Raw genomic sequence first — 15,379 nt, 5'->3', positions numbered from 1 at the left:
CAAGGCCGTTAGGGGGAGGGGCTTCGGATTGAGAGGAAGTGAGAACCCCGCTAACCTGTGAAGTTATGTTCTGGAGTCTCGCTTCAAACTAGGATTGGACGAGCCCCGAGGGTAGTTGGGAAAGGGACGTGAGGGCTAAAGGCCCTGGGAGGAGTGAGCACGACAGTGCGGGAGTGTGGTAGGTGAAGTGTGTACCTACAATTCATAATCCTTTGCCTGTCACTAGCTTTCATGGACTCTGGGTGCCCTGAGGTGCCCCTTTGGTGAGTACAACTCTAAAACGAAAGTGCTGCCTACAGGCAGAAACAGTTCGTTTTCATACATTCATGGTGTTTCTGACTAGATACTAGCACCAAGTATCTGCAAAGAGGGGGTGGGGCCTTGGCTTGTGTTGCATGAGCAGCCAGGAGCAGAGGGGACTAAAGTTTGGGAGTGGGGGAGTACGGTAAGCCCCCATTTTACCCTTGGCATGGAAAGGATGGGACTGAGGGGCTGGGAGGCTCCTTTCTCTGTCACATCTTGCCTGACTGGTCAAGGTTACAGCAGACATGATCTGCAGCTGGTTAAGATCCTTGGTGACTTTTCTCTACTGGCAGCTCAAATAGCACCATCCAGTTATATGACCAATAGTTAGCAATGACGGTGTTTCCTCCTTTTGGTAGGGGATGATGGCTAATACAGATACTCCTAACTGCCCAACATACTGAGAATAAGTGACTGGGACATGCTCAGCCTTAAACTAGACATCTATATCAACTTCTTCCCTGTCCTCCAGGCCTAAGGAACATAACAGACAACAGGAAAGGACTTAAAAGCCAGAGTATGGGTGAGAGTAACATGAAATGAGTGCCCTCCAGATATGACATTGCAGATGCAAGCAGATACACACAGCCGCTATGGAAACCCGGGCATAACTGGGCCTTCCACCTTTCCACCATGGACAGGGGAGGCCCATGTGGCCTCATTCTTTCCTCAGGAATATTGGCTGTGAAATGGCTGTTAGCAAAGGAAGGTTGTTTTTTTTCTCTCTCTCTAATAGGGGTAGCCACTGCTGGGACTTGATGGGAGGAAGGGATTCAGAGGGAAGGGAAAAGGAATAGTAGAGTATAATGGAAGATTGTGTATAGCAATGCAGTGTGTGTGTGTGTGTGTGAGAGAGAGAGAGAGAGAGAGAGAGAGAGAGAGAGAGAGAGAGAGAGATTGTTTTTTAAAAAATGAGCAGGGAACTGTGCCAGGACCAGGTGGGAAGGAGTTCCCAGAGAGAGAAGGAGGATAGCAGAGTCTAATGGGAAGTGAATATTATAGCAGTTCACAGTATACTGCCTGCGTGTATAACTGTTTAAGGAAACAAAACAGGTAGAAAAAAAGCCCTGGCTCTGACAGAGCAATCCCCTTTCTGCTCTTCCACTTCTGATTTTTCATTCAAAGAGAGGCTCCATGACCACTAGGAATAGACAAAGTGTGGCTCTACAGCTAGGTCTAATCTCATCCCCCTCCGACCCCATCCCCAATCCCCCAACCACACTCCACTCCCAGCTTATTAAATGCACAGGGAACTGAACTCCCACAACAGAGCTGGGGCATGGCTGAGAGGGACTCATTAATGGGGGATAGAAGGTGAAGGGCTGTCTTTTTGAGATCAGGACGAGTAATGCAGTCGCTTCAGCAGACTGCCCAGGCGAAGGCACCCTTGGGTCCTCCACCATGGCCAACCACGCCCTAGGATGGGAGAAATGGGAGTGGGGGATGGGCAACAGGATCTTTCTGGATCAGCCGGGACCATTTTTTGTCATCTCGCGCCATCTAGCGATCAGCTCGGGAACTGCCTCAGGAAAGGTCCGGCAGATGCCAGTCTCATTAGCAGCCATTTCATGGTTTTCCCTGGGGTCAGCTTGACTTGAGCTACAGGAAATGGCTGCTTGCGCAAGCGCACTCTTACTTGTCTCCAGCTTTGCTGGCAGCGCCAGGTGTATTCATGCGCCTGTGCTCATTACAGGCTTGTAGATCACTAAAGTTTAGTGAATAAAATAGTGAATAAAATAGTCATAGGAGGCAGATGGAGGAAGGGAACTACATAGAGAAGGGAATGGATCTGGTGTGGGGAGAGACAGAAGAGAGGACCAAAGGGCCAGGGGAATAAATGGAAATCTACATCTATAGTGGGGCATCTGTAGGATATGCCAGAGACATGGGATGGGGACACTTCCAGGAGTCAATGTGGGTGACCTTTGAAGTGGAAACTTTAAGGGTTCTTTGGAAAGTCAGTTGTGTTGGATGATATTTTGCTAGGGCAGACATGTGAAGGAGTGTTTTCCTGAAGCTGACACAGTGAAAGGCTAAGGCAGACTCATGAAGGAACGTTCAACTGAAGCAGGCACAGATGAAAGGATGTTCTGCTAAAGCAACCACATGACAGACACAGGATGAAGGATTCTTCATTAACAACACACATGTATTGGTTCACCTTACGTTGCGTAATTGAGCTGCATTTGTCAGGACACCAAGAGAGAAACTCGCCAAAAAACTTCTGGTGATGCTCTGCAGTTTCTTGTCACTTCCATGGACTCAGGCTGATTGGCAGAGTGATTTCAGCTGAGACAGACGCATGTGCTGAGACAAGGCCCATGGAGGACATGTGATGTGTGGAGGGTATAAAAAGGACTCGACGGACAGTGAGAAGCTGAGCTTGGCTTGATGGTACAACTAGCTGTGCAATGCTTGTTTGTCTGACATCTTTGCTGCTCTTTGCTTTGCTGTGTCTGACACCTTTGCTGATCTTTGCTTTGCTGAGAGAGGCACAGCCAAGAACGTCTGGTGTTTCTCCTGGTCCCCCCTGCTGACTTGTGCCAAGGCTGAGGCCTCAATATCTCTCTACTAGGGAGTGCCAGGGCTGTTGATTTGTGTTTGCTATCCAGACTCTGGACTGCTAGTATACCCATGAAGTGTTTGTAACTGGATCGAGCCGTCATTGCTAACATGTGAACAGAACTGCAAATTTCCAGATAACACAGACAGGAATTGCTTCAGAGAACCTTTCTAAATAGATCTATTTCCCCATATCCTTTCTTTTCCACTACCTCTGGTGTGTTGTGGGCTAGAAATGAGGTTAAAGAACTTAAGAACCATCATTAAAAGTAGGCTTTGTAAAAATTAAAGTTACAGCTGGTGCCCTTATCCATTCATCTGTAGGGCAGAGATCAGGATGTAAAAGTGAATAAATAAATAGAAAAAAATAAGAAAAACATTCAACATCACTAATTCTCATTATTTTTGTAGTTGTGGCTACTCTATCATGTATAAAACCTATGCTGGTTTGTGGTGTCTTCAAATTATCTTTCACTTTCCTATCATCTGCCTTGGGATGGTCTGCTACTCCTGTAGCCTGCAGCCTTAAATTTCATTACTCTAATTAAAGATTTGTCTTCCATTTTCTGTGACTTTTGGGACTGTGGCCCTTAATTCTAGAGCAATCTGATTTCTGCTCCAGTTGTGAAAAGGCATTGTTGGCTCAGCCCACTCCTGCTTTGTCCATACTTAGCACTGCTTGGCTAGACTACTGGCTAATTTGTGGTTTAGGGTTGTAGCAGTTTCCAATGGTATTTTTTACTCTTTCAACTTGCCTTTGAAATAACACCAACCCAGCATTTCTCTGTTTAACTGAAAAGGAAAATAACCCAAGACCTTAAAGGACTTTCCTTTCTAAAAGTTGATTATCTTTTTCAGATCGATAGCATTATAGGCCATAAGCACAGCATGCACTGTCTCTATAAACCCACAAACCAAATCAGTCACACAAGAGGAGCTAGGCCTGGCAAGAGGGTACTTGTGGCCCCAACTTAGACTGCCCTAGGCTGGGAAGCCTGACCCTATCTAAGGCCTTATCAGTGGTAAGGTGAGATGTAACCACTTCTGAGCTATATTCACTGTGATGGTCATATCCATTTTGTCAGTGAACTGTCACAATACAGATTCAGGATATGTCTGAAATTGGGCGATACTTACACTTCAGGCCAGTCCTCAGCTAATAGGCTCCAAGATGCCCCCGCAAGGTTGGTGAAGACACTGTAGAAGGGAGTTGTCTCCATGTTCCTAACTAGATTGACTAAAAGTGACTACTGGGCAGGGCTTTCTAACAGCTTGCTCTGGCCCCTTTGCTGAGCAACATTAAGGCTTCTTCAGAAGTTCTGACTGTTCCTTTAGCCACAACCTGGACATTAAACTGAGGCCTTTCCTAGCCAGTTGGGAGGTTAATGAAAATGAACCTGAAAGGTTAAGAAAAGACATCTCTCCAGAGCCTCCTGCAGCAGAACAGAACAGAGCAGGGGAACCAGGAGCTCCTTATTAAGCCAGGGGACAGGTAGGAATGGGCAGGACATTCCTTGGGAGCCAAGTACATATAAGCCTTGTGCCAAGAAAATACCTCAAGGAAATGGTATGCCACTTTGGCTTTATCACAGTCAAAATCAGAGTTCTATATCTGAATGACAATTGATATGTCCTTGAATTGTAGCTGCTGCAGGAGTGGGCAGAGGTCTATGCTAGGCTACCACTTTTGTGCCTGCAGCTGAAATTGAAGTCAGTTGGACTAGAAGCAGGGAGAGAATATGAAGATGCACAAGCCACTTGGCCTCTTACTATCTCAAATCTCCACCATGAAAGAGCTCTCTCATAGAGCAGCATTTGATCTTGCATATGGAGATTGCCAGGTGATGAGGGAATAACAGACCAAACGAGGTGGTTGATCAATAATTCCAAGTGGTCTGTAGCGACTCTGGACTACACTGAACTGAGCTAGGCATAAAACAAATGAACAACTTCTGGTTTATTTCCCCTTGTGGTAAACCATAACCTACGACGGCAAAGGACAGGTAATTGAGAAAATTGGCTTAAGATCAGTGCCATGGACACAGTATACTTGACACTTGCTATCCTAGGCTGGGGGGCGGGGCATCTCCTTAATGCCTGTCTACCCCAGAACTACATACCTGTGAGCATGCACCTTACGTCTCAGAGGTACACACTGCCTTCAGCTTTCCAAGATTCCCCAAGAACTCCTAGGCAGGCCATGTGCAACACGCACTGCCACATGTACTTTGTGGCACCAGGAAACAGGGCTGCACTACCGCTCCAATTAAAGAGATTTCGAGTTCCTAGGGAGTCACTGAGGGATAACTGTTCAGAACCTGGTTGCTGAAGAGCAAGGCCATCACCTCTATACCAGATCTGGTACATAGCTGACACCTGGCTTGGCATACATGGCCTTTCTGTAAACTACCCATGTCCCAGCCAAAATCCCAGTGTATCTGGAACATGACAGTGGCATAACTGGCAACAACTTAAACTGATGCTGGAACTTGTCTGTCCTCAGAAAGTGGCCCAAAAGTTTCAGAGACAGGCTCTGAAACCTGCAAGATAAGCTACTGGAGACAGGCAGCTGCCAGCCCTCCCTGGGCAACCCTAAGACCCTAGTTCCTTCTTACCCTCTGGCAACCCACTCATGTGCCCCTGGGTTCAGAAGTAAATGCTATCCCAGGTCACCAAGCAGCCTCTCTTTTAATTGCTCAGGGCCTTTACACATCCAGTTCTATGGCTATTTTGCTGAATAGGATATATCATGGAGCTGGACTGCCATGAAGGACATGGGTTTGAAAGCCAGTCTGAGCTTTACACCCTGAGCTACATGCATCCAGACAGTCTATGCGAGCCTAGACATTTAGCACTGTCAGTGAACAAGACTGAAGGCCAGAGGAAAGAAGTATCCAAACCACCTCAGGTCACAGTGGGGCTCATACTTGGCAGAATACCAAAAAAAAATGTTTAAAGTAGTATGATTTGTGTTGTCTTGAACTCTTGTGTATAGCACCAGTGGTGCCTTCCCTAAAATGGGAAAAACAGCATTAACAACTTTGTAGATTTCACTAGATAGCCTATTGGTTAAGAGCAGGACCACAGTTCAATCCCCAGCACCCACACTAAGCAGCTCACAGCTTTCTAACTCCAGCTTCAGTGTAGCTATGTCTTCTTCTGGCCTCTGCAAGCACCTGTGCAAATGGCATATGCACGCACACACACACACACACACACACACACACACACACACATAAATAAATAAAAATAGGGTCTTACTATGTATCTATAGTCCAGGCAGACATGACTCCCTAAGTAGACCACAACTGTGCATTTAACAAATACTGGGAATAGTCATAGGCCATCCAGTCAGGCTGGCAAAACATTTTCAAAAGCCTGAATTAGACCAGTGAAACTGAATGACAAATCACCTTTGAAATAAAAGCTCTCTCCATCCCCAACTGCCCAAGGAAGTTGTGAGACACATCTGAAACATCCAAAACATGTATTAAACAACATTTAATGAAACCATTGAAAAAGGCAAAACATTAGTCAGGAACACACCATAGCCACTAGAAGCTTCAGTTCTAAGACTGCACTCCTCCTACAGGCACCTTGGGGGCACCTTGCCATTTTCTCCCCTTGTGAAGAACCAAGATATTCATCTTATCAAGACACTGGCTTCTGGCAATACTCCTTTACTTTGGAGGATCACCTCAAGGGGTCACATACTGAGGTGGCCCTGCCCTATTATTGGCAAAGGTCAGTTACATGTCATTAGAAATCACAACACAGAACACCCCACCAAGTAGAATAGCAGTCATAAATAACATATGGAACATCAAAACAGTGTACAATCCCCTCCCAGGTCCATGTCTTTTTGCCCATGAAGATCAATCAACTGGCAGTCACAAGGTGAACACCAAACAGTCCCTGGTCTTCTGTTCTTCCCACTGGCTCCTGTTGCTGGATTTGGAGATGTCTCTGAAAACAACCTGCTCAAATAATGCACACATCTGGATAACAATCAACCGGTGGCCTACCTAGGTTCATTCTGAGAAAGCAGACAAGTAGCTTACATGAACAGGAGAGGCTTGACTAGCACATCAGTTCACTGCACATGCCTGTGCTTATGAGTGGGGGCCAGAATCTCTACTGGTCCAGGTTAATTTATCTCATGGCTTGGTACAAAACCAATGGATGAGGGGAAATGTGTGAAGATGAGTGCTCTGGATATGCTAGGTCCACAATGAGGGAGGAAAGAATGACCATCCCATGGCAGAGAACAGTCCTTGTAGACTGTAAATAAGGGTAGGATGCCTGTGTTAGGAGAAAAAGGAACCTGGAAATGGTTGGCATGACCTCTTTCCCACATCACCGAGCTAGACTCTAGGCCACACACTGAATTCTGAAAATAGACCCTCAGCAATCTACTTTAGGCAAACCAGCCATAACAGTTTAGGACTAGACCTGGAGATAACACTGTCATGGTAAAGGGCACACGGATACCTAGGTAACTAGAATGGGAGGAGGAAGAGGAGGTGGTGGTGGTGGTGGTGGTGGTGGTGGTGGTAGTTGGTGGCCAGGATTACCTGGGAAGTTGAGGGAGTTAGTTTAATATTTAAGACTGAGCAAAACCTTTTGTGGGCCCTGCTGTACTTTTAGGGTAAAGCATGAGCCCTGGGCTTACCTTGCCTGCCTCTAGAACTTGGATGACTGAGGTAGGAGGAAGCCCCAGGATGGACCTTCTGAGCCTATTTGCCAAGGAAGGACTTGGGGTGACTAGACTCCCATGCCCCATCCTCATTTTCTGACTCTTCCTTCAGCCCCTCTGTTACAGGCTGCTCCACTTCTTGCTCTCCAGCATGAGCCACGCTCTCAAGCACACTTAGGCCCTCAGTGGGCCCTGCCTGGCCTGAGCCATCAGGGGCTGACACATTTTCATCTCTCTGGGTAACAGGGAAGGCCTTGGCCTCACCAGAATCAGGGTCTGCCTTTGTGGCACCATCGCCATCAGGAGCAGCCCCGGCAGCTTGTTGCACAGCAGCAGGAGCAGCAGGAGCAGCAGCAGCAACAGCAGCCTGGCCAGCATCGTCAATGGCTGGGAAGGCCTCTCCAACAGCAGGGTCAGGCTCAGCAACCCCAACACTGACAAGGGCAGCCTGAACCACATCCAGCTCCCCACCATGCACTTCCACCCTTTCCCCCCCCTGGATCTCCACATTTTCAGCCAGAGCTGCTTCCCATGCCTCAGTCTCCCTAACGAGCCTGAGCAGCCCCACAAAGCCAGGTGGCCGCCTCTCCAGCCGCATCCTCCTCAGGTTGTTCTGCAGCATCTGGTTGGGTCGGGCCCGCATCAGCACCTGCCGGGCCCTCGCCTGATCCACCATTGCAGGCTGGATGGCCCCCTTCTCCATGGCCATCTGCAGCAGCCCTTCCAGGCGCATCACGTACGCAAACAGGGTCTCCTGAGGCCGCTGGGAGCAAGTCAGGAACTTGAGCCTCGCTGTCATCACCGTATCCTTGTTGCCAAACACCTGCACCAGTGCAGCCAGGCAGTCCTGAGCAGGGGTGTCTGGATGCTCTTCCAGAAGCTCACACAGGAGATCCAGAGCAGGCCCCCCCAAGCTCTCCACCAGCCGCCTCCTCCTCTCTCTCTCGGATATGTGGCGCCACAGGTATAGCATGTCATTGGCATGGTCCAGCCAGCTCTCAAAAGACTGACCCCCACAGCCAGGCTCTTCCATCCCAGAGAAGTGTCTCAGCTCCTGGTAGGCCATGTTTTCCAGGATGGGCTGCAGGGCCTGGCTCCACTGCTGGGTCCAGGCTCCAGCACCATGTGCCCCTCCTGCCACATCAAAGGCCCCTTCCTCACCCAAACCTCCTGCCTCACCTGCAGCTCCTGCCAATCCTACAGCTCCTATGATCCCTGCAACTCCCATGTCCCCTGCAGCTCCCTCCTCGTCTGACATTCTTGCCTCGCCTGCAGCTCCTGCCTCATCCTCACCTATAGCTCCTGCTTCACCCACAGCTCCTCCGCCATCCACAGATCCTTCATCCCCTGCAGACCCCTCGTCGCTCCCAGACTCATCCCCTACAGACCCATCTTCACCAACCCCTGCCTCTAAAATTCCTCCCTCTCCTGCAGCTCCCACCTCACCTGCAGCTCCTATCCAACCCATGGCTCCTATAACACCTGCCACCCCCATGTCACCTCCAGCCCCTTCCTCATCAGATATTCTTGCAGCCCCTGCCTCAATGACATCATCTTCTTCATCCATATCCCCCTCATCTGACAGTCTCGCTTCATCTATAACTCCTGCCTCATACATAATATCTGCCTCATCTATAACTCCTTCTTCATCTTCTGCTCCCTCCTCATCTGACAAGCTTACCTCAACTGCAGCTCGTCCCCCCTCCTCCTCCTCCTCCTCTTCCTCCTCCTCCTCTGCTCCTTCCTCAAGTGACAGTCTGGCTTGGGCTGCTGCAGCTCCTCCTCCTGCCTCACCTGCTCCTTCCTTGCCAGATGCTCTTGCCTCATCTGTGACTCCTTTCTCAGCTGTTCCTCCTGCCTCACCCACAGCCCCTGTCTCACCTACGTCTCCTTCCTCAACTGCAGCCCCTGACCTTCCTGAAACCCCTGCCCCACCTGAAGCCCCTTCCAAAGCTTGCCCATGAGCCTGCTGTGCAGGGAAACTGAATGTATGCTGTGACTCGACTTCAGGGACCGGAGGCAGGAAGATCACACTCCAGGACCCCCTAGTATTTGGTATTTGTTGGGGGATCAAACTTTGGTTTAAATTGTCAGCAAATTCAACCAAAGCGACCTTTGCCCCAATCTCCTTTCTGAAGGCCTTGCCAAGCACTCGGTACCTGCCCAGGGGCCTGAGGGCAGCCTGCACGGCCTCCTGAAATTCTTCTTCTTCACAGTCATCGGGGATGCCCAGGATAAGCAGTGAGCGCTGGGCATTGACACCCATCCACCCACACCAGTCCTGCAAAATCGCCAGTGCCATAGCAGTAAACTTAGGAGGTAACATGACCAGACAGGGATGTGTCGGATTGTATTCGTCTCTTCCTCAGTCTGTGAGTGGAAAAGACAAAATTTAATATTGGTACCAGACAGCCCAGCGTAGACCATCTCCAGAAGGAGCCTGTGGAGTTTGAATAAGAACTGCCTCCATAGGCTCATATATGTGAATGCTTAGTGAGCAAAGAGTGGAACTCTGACAGGGTTAGGATTAGGATTAGGATTAGGAGGTGTGGCTTTGTTGGAGGAGGTGTGCCATCTGATACATCATCTGCTACAGGGTCTACGAGCTTTCTCCTCCTTTCTTAGCAGAGGATCTGCAGTTTCCAGAAAACCTTGAGACTTCTTCCTCAGTTGCCCCACCCCAATACACTAGAATCATATGAGTCCCAGCACTATCATCACCTCCCCTTTTGCTACCAGAGCCACTTCTGCAGCCTGGAACCCTCACTACCCAGAGTGCTAGGGCTGCTGCTGGAGAAATGCTACCACCTCTCTGCATATATCTCCATCTATATCAATTGTAGGCCAGTGGTGACAAATCTTACCTCTTTCCAGGGTGTCTGTGGTCACCCTGAATTCTTGCCAAAATAAAACCTACAGCTACCTGCTAACTTTCTCAACTCCAGGGAATCTGCTGAAGCCTCCATGAAAATGCTACCTTTAGATTGCAGAGAGGATTCTGGAAGCAGCCTCAAAACCCTGGATTAGGAGGTCCAAGAATACACTGTAGCCTAAGTTCCTGTACTGGCTGATTGTGTGTGTCAACTTGACACAGGCTGGAGTTATCATGGAGAAAGGAGCTTCAGTTGGGGAAGTGCCTCCATGAGATCCAGCTGTGGGGCATTTTCTCAATTAGTGATCAAGCATGGGAGGGCACATTGTGGGTGGTTCCACCTTTGGGCTGGTGCTCTTGGGTTCTATAAGAGAGCAGGCTGAGCAAGCCAGGGGAAGCAAGCCAGTAAGAAACATCCCTCCATGGCCTCTGCATCAGCTCCTGCTTCCTGACCTGCTTGAATTCCAGTCCTGACTTCCTTTAGTGATGAATACCAATGCAGAAGTGTAAGCTGAATAAACCCTTTCCTCCCCAAGTTGCTTCTTGGCCATGATGTTTGTGCAGGAATAGAAACCCTGACTAAGACACTCCCAAAACTGATCAGTTTGGGTGGGATAGTCTCCCAAATCTTCTGTGGATAAGACCATGTGGGTGTCTTGCTTCTCCTACAATCCCTAGGAAGATGAAGATCTCCGGTATCTGTTCAGGACAAATAGGTGGACACATGGAAGTGTCTGTGTTGCTATGGCAACAGATGCAAGTATCTAGGGCTTTCCAATGAGTGCTCTTTTGTGATTGGGTCACCTCACTCAGGATATTTTCCAGTTCCATTCATTTGTCTAAGAATTTCATTAATTCATTGCTTTTAATGGATGAGTAGTATTCCATTGTGTATATACACCACATTTTCTGTATTCATTCCTCCATTGAAGGACATCTGGGTTCTTTCCATCTTCTAGCTATTATAAATAGGGCTGCTATGAACATAGCGGAGCATGTGTCCTTTTTACACGCTGGGGAATCCTTTGGGTATATGCCCAGGAGTGGTATAGCAGGGTCCTCCGCAAGTGTCATGCCCAGTTTTCTAAGGAACCCCCAAACTGATTTCCAGAGTGGTGGTACCACCTTGCAATCCAACCAGCAGTGGAGGAGTGCTCCTTTTTCTCCACAACCTCTCCAGTATCTGATGTCACCTGAGTTTTTGATCTTAGCCATTCTGACTGGAGTGAGGTGAAATCTCAGGGTTGTTTTGATTTGCATTTCCCTGATGATTAAGGATGTTGAACATTTCTTTAGGTGCTTCTCAGTCATTCAATATTCTTCAGGTGAAAATTCTTTGTTTAGCTTTGTACCCCTTTTTTAATAGGGTTATTTGGCTTTCTGGGGTCTAACTTCTTGAGTTATTTGTATATATTGGATATTAGCCCTCTGTCAGATATAGGGTTGGTAAAGATCTTTTCCCAATTTGTTGGTTGCAGTTTTGTCCTCTTGACAGTGTCCTTTGTCTTACAGAAACTTTGTAATTTTATAAGGTCCCATTTGTCTATTCTTGATCTTAGAGCATAAGCTATTGGTGTTCTATTCAGGAACTTTTCCCCTGTGTCCATGTCTTCAAGGGTTTTCCCCAGTTTCTTTTCTATTAGCTTCAGTGTGTCTGGTTTTATGTGGATGTCCTTGATCCACTTGGACTTGAGATTAGTACAAGGATATAAGAATGGATAAGTTTTCATTCTTCTGCATGCTGACCTCCAGTTGAACCAGCACCATTTGTTGAAAAGGCTATCTTTTTTTCCACTGGATGGATTTAGCTCATTTGTCAAACATCAAGTGACCATAGGTGTGTGGGTTCATTTCTGGGTCTTCAATTCTATTTCATTGATCGACTTGCCTATCACTGTACCAATACCATGCTGTTTTTAATACTATTGCTCTGTAGTACTGCTTAAGGTCTGGGATACTGATTGCCCCAGAAGTTCTTTTACTCTTGAGTATAGTTTTAGCTACCCTGTTTTTGTTTTTGTTTTTGTTTTTTTGTTATTCCAGATTAATTTGCAAATTGTTCTTTCTAACTCTATGAAGAATTGAGTTGGGATTTTGATGGGGATGGCATTGAATTTGTATATTGCTTTTGGCAAAATGGCCATTTTAACTCTATTAATCCTGCCAATCAACGAGCATGGGAGATCTTTACATCTTCTGAGGTCTTCTTCTATTTCTTTCTTCAGAGACTTGAAGTTCATATCATACAGATCTTTCACTTGTTTGGTTAGAGTCACACCGAGATATTTTATATTGTTTGTGACTATTTTGAAGGGTGTTGTTTCTCTAATTTCTTTCTCACCTGTTTATTCTTTGAATATAGGAAGGCTACTGGTTTGTTTGAGTTAATTTTATATCCGGCCACTTTGCTGAAGTTGTTTATCAGCTGTAGGAGTTCTCTGGTGGAGTTTTTTGGGCCGCTTAAGTATACTATCATGTCATCTGCAAATAGTAATACTTTGACTTCTTCCTTTCCAATTTGTATCCCTTTAACCTCCTTCTGTTGTCTAATTGCCCGAGCTAGTACCTCAAGTACAATATTGAAAAGATAAGGAGAAAGGGGGCAGCCTTGTCTGGTCCCTGATTTTAGTGGGATTGCTTCAAGTTTCTCTCCATTTAGTTTGATGTTGGCTACAGGTTTGCTGTATATTACTTTTACTATGTTTAGGTATGGGTCTTGAATTCCTGATCTTTCCAAGACTTTAAGCATGAAAGGATGCTGAATTTTGTCAAATGCTCTTTCAGCATCTAATGAAATGACCATGTGGTTTTTTTCTTTGAGTTTGTTTATGCAGTGGATTGTATTGATGGATTTCCATATATTGAACCATCCCTGCATCCCTGGGATGAAGCCTACTTGATCATGGTGAATGATCATTTTGATGTGTTCTTGGATTTGCTTGGCAAGAATTTTATTGAGTATTGTTGCATTGATAATTATAAGGGAAATTGGTCTAAAGTTCTCTTTCTTTGTTGGATCTTTGTGTGGTTTTGGTATCAGCAAAATTGTGGCTTCATAGAACAAGTTGTGTAGTGTTCCTTCTGTTTCTAGTTTGTGGAATAGTTTGAAGAGTATTGGTGTTAGGTCTTCTTTGAAGGTCTGATAGAATTCTGCATTAAAACCATCTGGTCCTGTGCTTTTGGTTGGGAGACTGTCAATGACCACTTCTATTTCTTTAGGGGTTATGGTACCATTTAGATGGTCTATTTGATCCTGATTGAACTTTGGTAGTTGGTATCTATCTAGGAAATTGTCCATTTCATCTAGATTTTCCAGTTGTGTTGAGTATAGGATTTTGTAGTAGAATCTGATAATTTTATTTAAGGAAGGAAAAATGTCAAAGTTGATCACTTTGTATACACATCATGACTCAGTGCAAAATAGAGCTTGACTACCTATTTAACCAAAGTTAGATAAGAATTTTAAGAGTTAATACAGGATATTATATGATTATTTAAAAATTGAATGTAATTGTGAAATGGGAGAAAATATTGATAAACCAAATATGTGATAGAGTTTGTATCCCAAATATGTAAGGAATTCACACAAGTCAATAGCATGAACAAATTAAGGCAAAGAGTGAGTTCCAGGATGTCTTGCACAAAACTTATAAAACTAGCACATGAAAAAGACAGTTAACAAAGAAGAATGCTAGAAACTGCGTAAACAAAGCCAATAAATGGTATAGACACACAGAGACATTCATGACAAAGGGTGATCCTTGTAATTGATCATTATAATGAAGATTTAAGATGCTAATGTGACATGCAATGTATTCTTAGAAAGCACCCTGTGGTGGTTTGAATGAGAATGACTCCCGATAGGCTCAGTTGGTAGAACTATTTGGTAAGGATCATGAGGTGTGACCTTGTTGGAGGCAGTGTGTCACTGGGGGTGGGCTTTGAGGTTTCAAAAGCCCACACTTTTCCATTTGCTCTCTGCTTCCTACTTGTGGGTTAGTATGGGAGCTCTCAGCTGCTGCTCCATCCATCTGTTGCCATATCTTACTCTTAGACCCCAGCCCTCTGGAACTATAAGCCCAATTAACCTCTTTCATTTGTAAGTTCCCTTGGCCATAGTATTTTCTCACAGCAATTTAAAAAGACAGGCTGGTGAGATGGCTCAATGGTTAAGAGCACTGACTATTCTTCTGGAGGTCCTGAGTTCAAATCCCAGCAACCAAATGGTGGCTCACAACCATACATAAAGAGAGACAAATTAAAAAAAAAAAAAAAAAAACTATGGGCCAGAGAAAATGGAAGTGGAGTGAGAGGAGTAGAAAGAAAGGGAAGAGGGAAATAGGACAAAACAACAACAACAACGACAAAAACCTAAGACACCCACATTGTACAAATGATACAGAAAAAAAAAACATTCTATACAAATGAACTGAAAAGCCATGTGACATAATTTTTTTTATTCTTTGGGCACTAGAGCCATTTGAGCTGCTAAACTTTTTCCATGCTCTGCCTGTTTTCTCCTTTGGAAGTTTATCCTTAAAAAAATTATCTTACTTGGCTTGTTCCTGTCGGTGGCTATCAAGTACACATGGCTGAGATGGCTTCTGTCTTTTATCCCTGATCTAGGTGCTGATTTTGTCTCATACCATTGGCAGGAGCTTGACTTCATAATCTGACATGATTGACTAATCAGGCACAAAAGGAAATGAAAGTTAAGAAAATTTAGACCCTTGTCCAGATTTCTATCTTTGAGAGAAAAAATAGACATGTTTTTTACCCTATATCTTGCTCCATTTTTTGTGGGTATATATGTGTGTTTGGGTGTTTGTGTGTGTTCACATCTCTCTTTCTGTCTATTTCTCTCTCTGTGTGTGTCTCTGTCTCTATCTCTGTCTTTCTCTCTGTGTCTCTGTGTCTCTGTGTCTCTCTGTGTCTCTCTGTCTCTC

General features: G+C 45.8%; 1 protein-coding gene across 1 annotated transcript; it reads right to left on the bottom strand.

Annotated features, from left to right (window-relative positions):
• Positions 1–7,601: 7,601 nt before the first annotated feature.
• On the bottom strand, positions 7,602–9,863 carry LOC127674735 (paraneoplastic antigen Ma6F-like). Its single transcript, XM_052170366.1, has 2 exons — positions 9,497–9,863; positions 7,602–9,007 (listed from the first exon to the last, which is right to left on the bottom strand). The coding sequence occupies exons 1-2, from the start codon at positions 9,861–9,863 to the stop codon at positions 7,602–7,604; spliced, it is 1,773 nt and encodes a 590-aa protein (XP_052026326.1).
• Positions 9,864–15,379: the final 5,516 nt, after the last annotated feature.

Source organism: Apodemus sylvaticus, chromosome X, assembly GCF_947179515.1.
Source record: "Apodemus sylvaticus chromosome X, mApoSyl1.1, whole genome shotgun sequence".
NCBI classification, from domain to species: domain Eukaryota; kingdom Metazoa; phylum Chordata; class Mammalia; order Rodentia; family Muridae; genus Apodemus; species Apodemus sylvaticus.
This window is presented reverse-complemented; position numbering and strand designations above follow the sequence as displayed.